Source organism: Mizuhopecten yessoensis, unplaced genomic scaffold (assembly GCF_002113885.1).
Source record: "Mizuhopecten yessoensis strain PY_sf001 unplaced genomic scaffold, ASM211388v2 scaffold5547, whole genome shotgun sequence".
In the NCBI taxonomy this organism is placed as follows: Eukaryota; Metazoa; Mollusca; class Bivalvia; order Pectinida; family Pectinidae; genus Mizuhopecten; species Mizuhopecten yessoensis.
Genome location: NW_018406103.1, coordinates 37,865 through 52,271, shown reverse-complemented (window position 1 = coordinate 52,271; position 14,407 = coordinate 37,865). Strand labels below are relative to the sequence as shown.

Here is a 14,407-nt window from a genome sequence, read left to right as displayed (position 1 = left end):
AAATGTCTTTTTTTCACGTTAAAAAGCAAAACACCGTCATGAAAACAACATTAATTGAACAGCCTTTTTCGTGGGAAAGATGATGAGTTGTCAACGTTGACGAACAGTTGAGCAATTAAATGATTTAATGTATAGAACTAGCATGTTTATCAAGCATTGATTAGCCTAAAAATTGAAAGTAGATTTTAATTTAAAACAAAAATACCCTATCAAATATTTTAGTTGCAAAAAGTTAGAAATTTATTCCGTGTTGGCGGAGATAGCTGACCATTAAAAAACCGTTGTGCATCGGCTACGCTTTCAACAAGATAGAAAGTGAATCTGTGAATCTGTGAAATGGGGAGTTTCCTAAGAAACCAGATGACGACCTAAAAGATGATGTTGGCTGATTTCTTGTGTCGATTGACTGTGTCAACAAGACTAGCTCATCGTTTGAGCCTTCGGCATGTGTTACTGTCGATGAGGGGACTTGTCGACTAGCCGGGACGATTTCACCTGCTTCGCCACTTGCGGATTCTGTTCCGTTGAAAAGGACCTGTTATAGGATACGCTTCGGTGGCTCGACATAAAGATGATGTGCCTTGATTCAAACACCAGTCATTCCATATTTTAGGGACAAGCCTGCGGCGTCGCTGTCAGACATATTGGCTGGATCACAGGGGTTCTTATAAATGTGTGTGGCTTGAGTAAGGCCTAGCACACGACGTATTTTAGACTTTGAGTACGCGGACTTAAATTTCTTTAAAAATGGTAATTTCTTGTTGATAGTATCACAAAAAGGATTATTAAAATGTATTTACGTGTATCTTAACCGTTGATAAACAATCTCGTTTTGTTTTGATTTGTTTGTGTCTGTCTGTGTGTTTGGGAGGGGGGGGGTCATGTAACGGTACATGTAGTACTGTTACTATCACTACACACTTGCTTTTATTGAATCATGCAAACATTTTCAGTTGGTACTGTTAACTAGAGGCACTGCAACACAAATGTAAATATTAGGACGTAAAACACAAACAAACCGAACCAAACACCTATAAATAGCTACACCTATTTTGCGTAACATATATGAATAGCTATGATTACACCTATTTGACGTAACATATATGAATAGCTATGATTACACCTATTTCACTTAACATATATGAATAGCTATGATTACTCTTATTTCAGGTTACATAAATAAATGACCATGGCCTTGGTCAAAAACAATATACTTTATAAGAATTCAATAATGTCCACTGTGGTGTTATCTCATAAAATTCTTGACAATTTTGCCAGTGAATAATATAGTGTTATTATTCAGCTGATATCATATTGACCCAGTTATTAGGACGAGGTATGTGACTTCGACCTCGGGCCAATATCACAGACCAAGGCCTAATAACTGGGCTAATATGATATCAGCTGATTTATGACCCTTTTATTAATTAACAGTGAATATTTGGAATACATAAATTTAAACAATAGTTCAAGAATAAAAAAGTAAAACAATTTTATTTCATACTTTTCCAAACCCAGACATCAACAAATCTACTGATGTTAGCCCGAGCGTCACTGTCGTCTGCTGCTGGGGGAACAATGTTGACATTCTTCGAATTTTCAATTTCCTCATGAGTTAATGTCAGTTCTTTATCCGTAGAAACAATTTCGGATAGAACATCCTACCTGTCTTCAATAAATACCCCTAACATACCCTCCCCACTTTTTGCATGTTGATCATCTGTCCTCTTGATCAGCGACTCCTACATCACGTCCATTGTTGTTGTTTGTGTTGACACGGGACGGTACGTAAAAAAGAACCAAAAACCACGATAAATTCCAAATGAAGTGCACGCTCGATTTGGTGCATTTTTCATATTGGTCGAATTGAAAGTCGGCCAATATCGGGAAAAAGTCGACCAAAATAATTTTGGCCGAGTTGTGGTAATTTTATCAATATAGGCCGAGTTTGGTTTGCTCGGCCAGAAAAGACATACGAATGTAATATATTATATAGCTAAATAATAAGATGTGATATGAACCTTAAATGTGAGGTTCGCCTCGGTCAATATCACATTTTCAAAATAATATCATTTCATGCACATATGTACCAGCACAAATTATTATTCTGGCTAGTTTTAGAAAATACAAACGAAGACTATAGTACGTTAAAATCCGAGAGTGTTTATAAAGACGGCATAAGTAAATGAACTATTGTACCTTGTTTCGTATTTTCCGTAAAAAGTTTTTTTAAGGATGTTGAATTGTATATAAATGCTCTATACAAAAGGAATGGTGCACCTTGGCTGAGTCAATGAAAGCCTCCTCACGGTTATAAACAATACATACACATCATGATCACAGAAAACAATAATCTTGTTTCAAGCCTCTTTGTTTTGTTTCGAAACCTTTGCAACTCGCGTACTTAATTTTTCTGAAGCCTTTTTTTCAAAAAATGGAACACAACGCAACGATAGAAATTCGATGCTTCTCGCATTTCACTTTTTTTGTTTCACACGAATGTCATTTATGTTATTTGGTTAGGGTCTTTTTTTCTGAACGAATTTCTCAGTGTTATTTTCCGAGAGCAGTGCTAATCTCTTTTGTACTTTCATATCGGTAGCAATGGCCTTTTTAATGAGTCAGGCCTATCTAATTTAGTGTTATAAAGTTCTAATTCTAATCTGTTGTCTTGCTCATCAATATCAAGAGCCACCCCATCAAATTTACTTCGTGTATCTGTCTAGCGAATTAATTACAACATTGATAAGTAGTACAGCGCATAGCAATTTACTATCGTGAGAAATAGTGAATTGTACCTACTGTTTGAAATATTATACTGTAAAAGTACTGATTTTAGCGGACTCAAATCTAAGCGTTTTCTAGAATTGAGCGGATTAAATCTAGCATAAATAAATTAGCTCACAATATGCTCAATAGAAAACAATATGCAAAATAATTAATCAGCGTAATTATAATTAAGCGGAATCTTAAAGCGACAAAAGAGATAATACTAACACATTGTTAAAATATGTACGTGAACAGTATTAACTTGTACATATTATAATACAAATAATACAGATTATAAAATACAGTGATCCAAAGTTTATCATACTGGTACATTCCGTAACAATTTACCTGATTCCCTCAAGGCCGAGCGGAATGCTGTGCTGAGTGCCTTCGGCTTGGTATTTCAGTGAGATAGCACTACATAGTCGGAATCAGATCTGCGCTATCACAAGGTGGCACGTATACCCACATACTTTCCCTTTAGCACACATACCAACATGCACGCTCACATAACACACATTGAGGCACATCCTTAAATGACCTTAGCTGTTGATAGTACATTCAACCCAAACAATCAATTTAAGGCTGGTAATCTGTCAACTGTCCTTGACCTGATTATTTTAGCCTTTCTGAAAGTAACGCACATACAGGTGATTACGGGGTCATCTCTGATAGTGATAGTGATTAAGTATTACTTACATAGATGGTATTGATGAGGCTAAGTGATAGCACAACAACTCTATATTTTCCAACTCTCCGCCATTTTATATTCGGCTCTTATCAGCAATGTGTAATGATCTGATTTGATATGACGGGACTTAAATAATTGCATGATGATAGTCATTTGGAATATCTTATTTAATTTCGTAAAAAAAAAATGTCAGAAATAGAAACTCGAACAGAGTCTTCAGTAATACCAAATATATTTCACTCGTGTGGCTAATATTTTGATCTCTTTCACTCGTGTTGTGCACTCATGAAATATATGAAAATATTAGCCACACGAGTGAGAAAAATTAAGTATTACTGAAGTCCAAGTTCAAGTTAAAGTTCATATATTTCCTTACGCTTTACAGCTCATCAGTTGTGCATATATACAGTGCAACATAAAGTAAACAATTAAACAACAACACACATACACACCACTTCCGCACCTACTCCTAGAAGTGTATAGAGATATCTTGCACTGATTAAAATAATGTTATTAATAAATGAATAATATTTGATGATAAGGACATATTCATTTATGACTGACAAACACTAGACACAAATGACTTAATTCAGTTCATTTTTGTTGTTTTCTACTAGCGATTCTTACATGTTTGGCCAAATTAGTTTAAAAAAAAATATTTTCTATGGATAACAACTTAATAAATTAAGTCAGATATCCTCTATATATTCAATTAACTTATACCCTACGTAGACGCGAACTTCTCTTTATCTCATCATTGTTAATTAAATTTTTGAAAATCAGAATTGCACGATTCCCTATCAATTGGTATATGAAGGTGCAAATTTAACACTAAATCTCCGTTTTCATTTTGGAAAGTGATAATTAAAGTATTTTCTGTTTCGTTTTACATATAATGTTATAATACATATCACTTCTACTAAATTTTAAAGTGTACATAGTCTGTGTCGCTATAGATATATTACTTGATATATCTATCTATATGTTATACTCCACAGAAACCAACATGGCTTTAATGGGTTTTATATTCCTTTCATAATATCTTTCCTCTGGTACAATGTCATTCTATGTTAACAAATGGTTCTTCTGGTCATTGATTGGATGTAGTGTTATTTGTTTTAGTCATAAACAAAGATATGCGCAATATGTGTAGGCCAATTCAGAAACTACTGGGTGTATAATCATGAAACTACACACATATACTCATTAGGGGTTCTATGTGTGCAACAAGCTATTTTTATCTCGACCGGAAGTCCAAGATGGCCGCTATGAATTTCTGAAATTTTTGGGAATTGAAAATTTGTGTTCGCTAAGGTTAGCCAATGTCACCTATCCCATTTTACATGTTTTACATATATTTTCCAATGCATTCCAAATTTGGCATGTAGGTGTATGATGGTACCGCAAACACAATTATGACATCGTTTTCTAATTAAACAAAATGGATGCCATATACTGGTTTCTGATTGGTCGAAGCTCCGTTGTAGTTCGATTTAGTTTGTATGTAGTATGTATGTGCAATATGGCATTGCAAACTTAACTGCGACATTTGTTTTCTAATTTGACAAAATGGCCACCATATACTGGATTCTGATTGGTCCAAATATAGATGTTGTCTGATTTTCCCCGGAATCGGTACATAAGGGTTTTTAGTGATGCCGAACACAATGGTAACAGTTCCGAAAAGCTCACTTACCATGATAACGAAATGGAGGCCTCTGATTGGTCGAAGTTAAGAAGTTGTCTGATTCTGTTCAAAATAAGTACATAAGGATTTTTAGCGATGCCAAACACAATGGTAACAGTTTCGAACAACTCAGTTGCCATGGTAACGAAATTTGACCCTCTGATTGGTCGAAATTTAAATGTTGTCTGATTCTGCCCAGAATTGGTGCATAGGGGTTTTCAGGGATGGTAACAGTTTCAAAAAAATCAGGTGCAATGTTAACTAAAAGGGAGGCCTCTGATTGGTCGAAATTTAGATGTTGTCTAAACACGTAGGGTATAAGTTAATTGAATATATAGAGGATATCTGATCTGATAGGTACCGGTTTTTCTAACCATGCAAGTGGTAAAAAAGATCGAGATCAAATATTTTCAGCTTGATATGTCGCTTCGCGTTCCGGGGTCGTTTTTCGTAAAAAAAATGTAAGAAATAGAAACTCGAACAGAGTCTTCAGTAATACCAAATATATTTCACTCGTGTGGCTAATATTTTGATCTCTTTCACTCGTGTTGCGCACTCATGAAATATATGAAAATATTAGCCACACGAGTGAGAAAAATTAAGCATTACTGAAGTCCAAGTTCAAGTTAAACTTCATTCATTTCCTTAAGCTTTACAGCTCATCAGTTGTGCATATATACAGTGCAACATAAAGTAAACAATTAAACAACAACACACATACACACCACTTCCCCACTTACTCCTAGAAGTGTATAGAGATATCTTGCACTGATTAAAATAATGTTATTAATAAATGAATAATATTTGATGATAAGGACATATTCATTTATGACTGACAAACACTAGATACAAATGACTTAATTCAGTTCATTTTTGTTGTTTTCTACTAGCGATTCTTACATGTTTGACCAAATTAGTTATTTCTTTTTTATTTTCTGTGGATAACAACTTAATAAATTAAGTCAGATATCCTCTATATATTCAATTAAATTATACACCACGTAGACGCGAACTTCTCTTTATCTCATAATTGTTAATTAAATTTGAAAAAATCAGAATTGCACGATTCCCTATCATTTGGTATATGAAGGTGCAAATTGTTTTCTGTTTCGCTTTACATAAAATGTGATAACTTGTTATACTATATATCACTTCTACTAAATTTTAAAGTGTACATAGTCTGTGCCGCTATAGATATATTACGTGATATATCTATCTATATGTAATACTCCACAGAGACCAACATGGCTTTAATAGCTTTTATATTCCTTTCATAATATCTTTCATCTGGTACAATGTCATTATATGTTAACAAATCACTGTGGTTCTTCTGGTCATTGACTGGATGTAGTGTTATTTGTTTTAGTCATATACGAAGATATGCTCAATATGTGTAGGCCAATTCCTTATACTACGCATGTGTATAGCAAGGTCACATGTTCCTTGTTGACAACAAAACGACACCACAATGGCGTAAGTATTTCGTAACAGGACATATGTGTTGATGAGCTATTTAACAAACTTAACATATGTGTCTGTATGAAGTGTTTGTATAACCGTCTATCTAGTTAACCAATGTAGTTCATATTCATTTTTGTTTGTTTGTTTATTGTGGGTTACATATTTTAACGTTATCCCAACAGCTAAAGTCACACAAAGGCTAGTGCAAAGCAAGGAAGTGAACACAAAAACAATTCTTGGTTTCTATTGTTGCAACAGGGACAGCAGTTTTTCCTTCTTTACTGACCCCAAAGCAGAAGTAAAAACACGGTTCTGCACGGGAGGCATAGATATGTGCATTCTTTGCTGCCCTGTGTGGGCCGGAGTTGATAAAGATGATCTTCTGCCTGTAAAGTCTAACCCGTCGACAATTTTTCTCGGTATAGACGTACATTGACAAAGTGCTTAAATTAGAGTTTACATACAAATGTGTTCGTACAGTGGGTCCGTATGTCGCCGTCTGATCTGTTATCGGTATATTAATGCTTTGTTTAAATAGCTCGTTTACATGTTAATCGTAGCGTTAAATTGGTTCTCTAATGCATACCTTGCGGTGTCGGGTGTCACACTTTAAAATCATCGACTAAAGGATTTGCAAACAACAAATACGCATAGCCCGATTTAGGGCATCCCCGATCTCAAAATAAACGTGTAAGTAAATGTAATGTAATGTAATGTACGAGGACTTATCAACTTCTTCAATATACGAAGGCTAGTGCATTGGGAGATACCACCGAAACGAAAGAATGATGAAGTGAAAAAAGACAAATCTTGATTACAAATGTTTAAATGGGGATAGCATATTTTTTCTTTTTCATCAACACAAAGCCGAAGAAATATTAACTCGATGAAGGACTTGCAAACAAATAAACACTCACGTTCGATATATCATACCTGTACTAGCCCGAACTTATATTAAAAGGCACTGTAGTCTGGTGGTAGGACGCCAGGCTCGTGACTGAAGGGTTGCGAGTTCGAGTCGCGTCAGGACACTTTGTTGTATTTTTGAGCAACATACTTTACTTCTCCTGTTCCAGTCTAATCAGCTGTAAATGAGTACATTGTTGTGCAGTGATGGAATTGTTAAATGCTAGCTGTTAGCGCCTAAGTGGCAGCGCCGGCTGTATGCTCTCCAAGGAGTTGCGAAAGATATTGGCTGGTTGCAAAGGCCTAATAACCACGGAAAATAATTTGTGAGACGATCTACGACCTAGGTTGGCATAAAGCGGTATATAAGAACCGCGGATTATAATAATTATGATAATATAACTTATTCTTGTTGGCCCAGATGGAAGCGCGCTAAAAATCTGAAATCATTATTGTTGGTCCGGAAACCCACATGGTCGAGCAGGTCGCCCCGTACATTTTACGTCTGACAGGTAATCGATCCCCGGCCGTCTTTGATGAAAAACGAATGCGCTATCAATTGCGCCATTTGATCACCTGAATGCTGGTCAGATAACATTCGCCATATAATCTTATTCTATGTGAACAGGACAAAAGATAAAATAATTAAATAGCTAAATACATAAATGAAAATAGTAGAAACAAAAACTACAGGCATTTCACTACGTAAACATATCACTACAGTGATAAATGCTCTTGTTACACAAATAAAACTGTATATTCAGTTAATCCATACACTATGTAAACGCGATCAACTCCTTATCTCATAATTGATATCGAATTTGTACAACGATGATTTAGTGGTCACCCATCAATTGTCTATGTAGCTGCAAACTATACACTAAATCTCGGTGTTCGTGTTGGAAGTAACAATCAATATATTTTCTGTTTCGTTTTACACAGTATAAGACAATATAATATTATATTATTTATGACAATATTATGTATTTATATCTATCACTGATACTAATTTATAAAGTGTACAATTCTGTTTCGCTAAATATTTTACGGGATGAACATTTCATTATATCTGTAATCTGTTAAATGTCTTTTTATTTTGACTAAATACTGGGGCTATTCTGGTCATTGGAATGATATAGTGTTATTTGTATTAGTCATGTACAAACATTCCCATTCCTTATACTGTGCATGTACATAACAGGATCACATGTTTCTTGTTGGCAACGGATACGGCGATACAATGCCGTAAGTATTTCGTAACTTGATAGAGGTTCAGTTGGTGAGCACTTAAACAAACATCATGCATGTGTTTGGATGTAGTATTTACATAACCCTCCCTCTAGTTATAGTCCATGTAATTCCCTGTTACACTTATTGTTGCATTCTTTATTCCTTAACGAATTAAAGATTTGCAAACATCCAATACACTTAGCACGATTTAGGGCATCCTGGAAATCAACACAAAAGTGAAAGTTCATGTTTTATGTACGTGGACTTCAATATACTTCTTCAATATACACTTGATCAACAGAATTGGAAAACGTGTACATAATGTACACATCTGTTTGTTTGTTTGTTTGTTTGTTTGGGATTACAGAAATTAACGTTCTTACAGAAGTTAAAGCCATTCTAGTACATTGGGAGATACCATACAAACGAAGGAATAAGGGAGTGGAAACAAACAAATCTTAATCACAAATGTGGCAATGTGGACAGCAAATTTGTATCTTCTCCCCTGACCCCAAAGCAAAAGTAAAAACCCGGTTCTGCATGGAATGCACATATATGTGCAGTCTTTGTTATCCTGTGTGGGCCGGAGTTGATAAAGAAGATAACAAGTATTGTCCCAGTATTGTATCTACTGCCTGTCAATTCTTACCCGTCGACAATCTTTCTCGGTATAGACGTACATTGGCAAATGGTTTAAAGTGGGGTTGATATACAAATGTATTCGTATAGTAGGTCTGTATGTCGCCGTCTGATCTGTTACCGGTAGTTTAATGTTTCCTTAGCATAAGTAGCATTCGTGTTCCACCTGCATACTTTGTGGTATCGGGTATTTTTCGTTAATCTCACCGAATAAGAGATTGGCAAACAACCAATACACATAGCCCGATTAATGGTATCCCGGAAATCAAAACGAAAGTGAAAGTACGTGGTTTATGAACGAGGACTTCAATTTCTTTAATTTACACATTGCCAAATATGAAATAAACTGTTTATGATACGCTTGAGTAAAAATACAACACTAGACTTAATCACTTCTGTTAATACGTGCTTAGTTGCTTTTGTTATTTATCTTACTTAACACTAAATAATATTTGAATGACTTTCAGAAAAGATACAAACACATTCTCGTCTCGGGCATCATATTTTCTAACAGTTGGAGTCAATGATCAGTTGACTCTGATTGAGATGGAAACTATGAGAACCGCACTAGCAAACTCGTCCGGGATCAGTCATGATCAATTTATTATTATCGTGTGTCGTTACATCGGCGACTATGTTTAATATTCAACTATATATGTACAAGTACATGAGTATTTGTACGACATATTAGCGGTGTTATTGATGATGATGATGATGATGATGATGATGATGATGATGATGCGGTATTGGAGTAGCGCTTAAATGGATTCTGTCACAGACATAGCAGAATCTAAGCACCAATTTCATTAAATCATTCATTGAAAACGTGAGCATCCGATAGTCTTCCGTTGAAAAAATGGATGCTTTTTGGTATCCAAACAGTGCTATGGTCTAAGTTTTGATTGAAATAAAGCATTGTTGTGCCAAAGGTTTGACAAATTGAACTTAAAAGTTTAATGCAAAATCGTCCAGGGTACTAAGCATCGTTCGTCGATCTAATAGCAAAAATGCCTAAAAAAAATAAAATACTAAGTAACTATCTAATCATTTTGGTGTATATAAAAACCGAATGGGATCTGTTAAGCTAAAATATATTTCGATTTAGCAGCCGGTTATTAAATATTTGTTGTGACACAAAGAAAGATAAATACATTCTCCGTGCGAAATAAGGTTTCAGTTTTGAATATAACTTTATTTTTTATGATGTGTTGTGTTATCATATCGGCTACCATCATACTAGGAATGTAAGTGACAAATCGAAAGTGAATGTATATGTGGATTTACATTGCCGCAAGGAATTGTCTCAATTCAGGTTGCAATCATAGAAATACTGTCAGACTTGGCTTGTGTCTAAGTGGGAAAAACAGGAAAACTGATAACTTTTATAATCACTACAGACTTCAGGAAGACGATGTTATAATTCCAAACCTCAATGCCCCATGTGATCATGACGAGAAATCAGACGAGGAGTCGAATAACGATAAAGATGATGTACCACTTTCTCCAAAGCAGCACAGGAAGGTGAGGAATAAAACGTGAACCCAAAGTAACAGGACGCTTAAACATATCATTTAATCAATCGATATCATATTGGGAAAATGGTGACATTTCACTGGTTTGAAAGATATATTTATTTATATATCTGTAGACATACAAATTGAACATCAACACGGTAAATAACGTTTTGAAGTCAAACTGCCATCTTCAGGCAATTGATTTAAATGTTTCGGTTACAACATTATGACGTTATACAATTAATACATATACTGTATTGAGTATTGATTGTTTTGTGTCATAATGTAATAAACATATACAAAACCAAATCAATATAAGATCTTTTCAGATCATATCGATGTTAAAACATTCCATAACACAGCAATCATATAACTTGTTACTTGTTCTTTGTAAGATTCTGCAAATCATTGCTCTATAACCTAGTGGCTTTGGTTAAAGAGGCGCAACTGCTGAAGTATACGTATATTCTCATTTTATAGTCAATAACCCTGAAAAATAGCCCTTCAATATAAACAATCGGAAGAAGGCATATATGCAATGGGTTGCCAGAATAATTGCTCAAAGCTTTCAATATTATTCAATGCAAGACGGCTCTTTTGATGTGTCAAGTAATATTTCTTGTAAACCCTTTCTTGCTTAGATTGATCCAGGCATCCTGCCAAACAATGTGGTTCTTGTAATTGAGGATGAACATCTTCATGTAAACAAAACTTTACTGGAATCTGCTTCACCTATTTTTGAGGCTTGGCTTAAGAAAGAGTGTCAAAAAGACGAATGCACTGACGACACGAAAAGGGAGCTGAAATTCCCTGGGAAAACATATGATGATATGGTCACATTCCTAAAATGTCTTCTTCCCAATTTTGCTGACAATGTTACAGGTAATTATGAAGCATACATATATCTGATTGGTTAACAGAAATAGATTAAATTCAGGTCAAGTTCTTTCAGAAGACCCAGCGGATCTGCAGCTAGCTGGATCAACAGTTTGGTCTCATTTTGCTACTAAAAATCATCTACACGAGAGAAAACTATTACATGCACTGATATTAAAGGATACTTAATCACGCTGTTTACGTAATCATGCGTATATTTGATATTTGTCAGATTCAAACCGAATCGAAACTAATCTCCTGCATTCGGGTTTCCGAGTGTTACACTTTGTCAGAATAGTAGTGAAGGAAAGAATATATCATATTTTTCATATATACTTGCCAGGCGAAGATGTCTGTACTTAAGGATCCCTGTCTCACTGCAGTATTTTCCCTTATATACAGTTACCTCCCCTTAACTTTCGTTAAGACATAACTGAAGCACAGTTTAATTGACCATGGACATTTTTAGTTCAAGCGATTGTATAGGAATCTGAAGTCCAGGGTTCGAATCCCAGTCAAACTCCTCTTATCGTTTTACACTCATTCAACTGTTGTTGAATTATTGATATTTTGTTTATTCATCTCTTATTACTCATTAAAGTTCCACGAGGTATACTTTTTTTTCGGAAATGATTTTTCAAATCTCTAGTCATGCTCGAAAAAAAACATTTTCAAAAACTTATTTACAGTGTTTGGCAGTGGTACGGGGCTCCTTATTAAACGAACACCCATAACTGGGGGGAAAGGAAATCATAAAATGGATTTTGTCGTTACCGTTTAGAATGTTATTTCTCTCTACATGTTACACACATGAAATATGCAAATGCATTCTTTCGTATTCACAGATAAAACACTCGATACAGTGCTTCCCTTAGCAGATGAATATCGGTCAGAAAAAATGATCACAGAATTTGTAGAAGTCATCCGACAACGCATGGAGTCTGTCTCCGAGGTAGATATATACATACCCCCATCTCGAATTGTCACATACCTACTCTGGATCGAAAAGTACAACCTTCAAACGGTGAAAGAAGTGGTTGTGAAATTAGCTTCGTGCCTAAGCGGCGAAGTACTAGAAGCAGAGCCAGGCTATGAAAATATCGGGCTTACACTTCAGAAGGAGATATTTACAACAAGAGCAAAGCTACTTGCGAGTCTGTTTGTGAGCAATGTAACTGAAGCCAAAGGTATGTTCGTTTTGCTTAAATAAGACTTTATTTAATTTACTTCAATTATTAAATAACATGTTATATCAACTTATATTAATCTTGTTGACCCAGTTGGTAGTGCATAGGATGTATAATTGTGAGGAATCCGAGATATCCCTAACCAATTATCATGACTAAAGGTTTGTGGAACTATTTATTCCAAATAGCCTGTATTCACATTTGATCACATTTTTTAAATGATGCACACTTAACAATGTCGGTTTTATCTTAACTCTTAAGTGTTTACTCTTTCATTTCTCAACTTTATCACATAGTTTTGCCATTTATTTGCATAAAATTATGCTATTTTAACTTTCCATATCATATATTATTAGTGAATATATGGTATTTTTCAAGCAACAGTTTTTTTATGTTGTATTTCATTTAAATATATATACTGAAAAGATCAGAAAACACAGAGTAAACATTTGAAGTGATTTAATGTTAAGTATTTGAATGTTATGTACAATATTTTCTTCATATAAGTATAAAGAAAAATCTTTAATGAACAAAATAATGGAGCACATTTGACAGTACCCCCCAATATCACAGAGTGAGACCGATTGATTTGTCATCTGGCACAGCCCTGATCTCTTGTGCATGGAGTTCATCAGTGCATTTATCCTTCTCATTGGGATATTGTTCCGCTCTTTCAACAAGAAAGTCCTTAGTTGGTCGAGAGTATCGGGGACATTCCGACGCTTCCTTACCCTCTTATCAAGTTCGTCCAACAAATGTTCAATTAGGGAAAATGTTAACTATAGGGCGGCCAGTCTAGTGGGTAAATGTTATGGTTTGTGAGAAAGTCACGACAAACTTTGGGTGCATGGGGCCGGGCATTATCATGGTGGAAAATTTGGTGATGTTGTTGCACAAAAGGAACTGCAACCGGACGGAAGATTTTATTCTTCTTTGTTACAGCGGTTAAATTCCCGGCTACCACAATCCACGATGACTTTACTCCGTGAGATATCCGTCCCTAGACTATAACCGAGCCACTTCCAAACCTATTCCTCTCAAGCGTCGGCGAAGCGTTCCCCACGACGACGTCGACCGTCCGGACAAAAAAGAGTGAACCGGGACGGTGAAAAAGAATTTTCCCCATTGCCTCATTGGAAATCGTTGTTTGGGCAAACCAAGCCATACGACCCACGCGACTGAGCTCGTGCAATCGGTTCCTTACAGTTTTGGCGTGAAGTTGGCGAATATGATTGCCTCCTTAACATTAGCGGTTTCAGTGGTAGTACATATGCGATTATGCCGGTTAGACAAATAGCACTGTCTCTGAATTTCTGTCAGCCGTATCATGATTGCAAGAGATTCAAATTGACAATAAATAGCGGAAAGCGATGTGTATACCTCAAGAGTATCGAGTGGTATGACAAGATGTGTTCACGAGCTTGTCATCATTATTCTGTACTTTTTT

The 14,407-nt window shown here is 35.4% G+C and overlaps 2 protein-coding genes across 5 annotated transcripts in view; both read left to right on the top strand.

Moving 5' to 3' along the window:
• Positions 1 to 14,407, top strand: part of LOC110450887 — a 48,628-nt gene that overhangs the window by 14,630 nt on the left and 19,591 nt on the right. The window lies entirely within an intron of this gene.
• The window catches only part of LOC110450891, an 11,897-nt gene continuing 3,816 nt past the window's right edge, over positions 6,327 to 14,407 (top strand). The window contains exons 1-5 of one of the 2 annotated variants that reach the window (XM_021498672.1): positions 6,327 to 6,620; positions 10,781 to 10,904; positions 11,539 to 11,779; positions 12,619 to 12,960; positions 13,903 to 14,387. In XM_021498672.1, coding sequence (XP_021354347.1) covers positions 6,616 to 6,620; positions 10,781 to 10,904; positions 11,539 to 11,779; positions 12,619 to 12,960; positions 13,903 to 13,949 — 759 coding nt within the window. In that variant the 5' untranslated portion in view covers positions 6,327 to 6,615 and the 3' untranslated portion in view covers positions 13,950 to 14,387. Of the gene's footprint in view, positions 6,621 to 10,780; positions 10,905 to 11,538; positions 11,780 to 12,618; positions 12,961 to 13,902; positions 14,388 to 14,407 lie in introns of those variants that run through there. The other variant, XM_021498671.1, reaches the window with a different exon arrangement.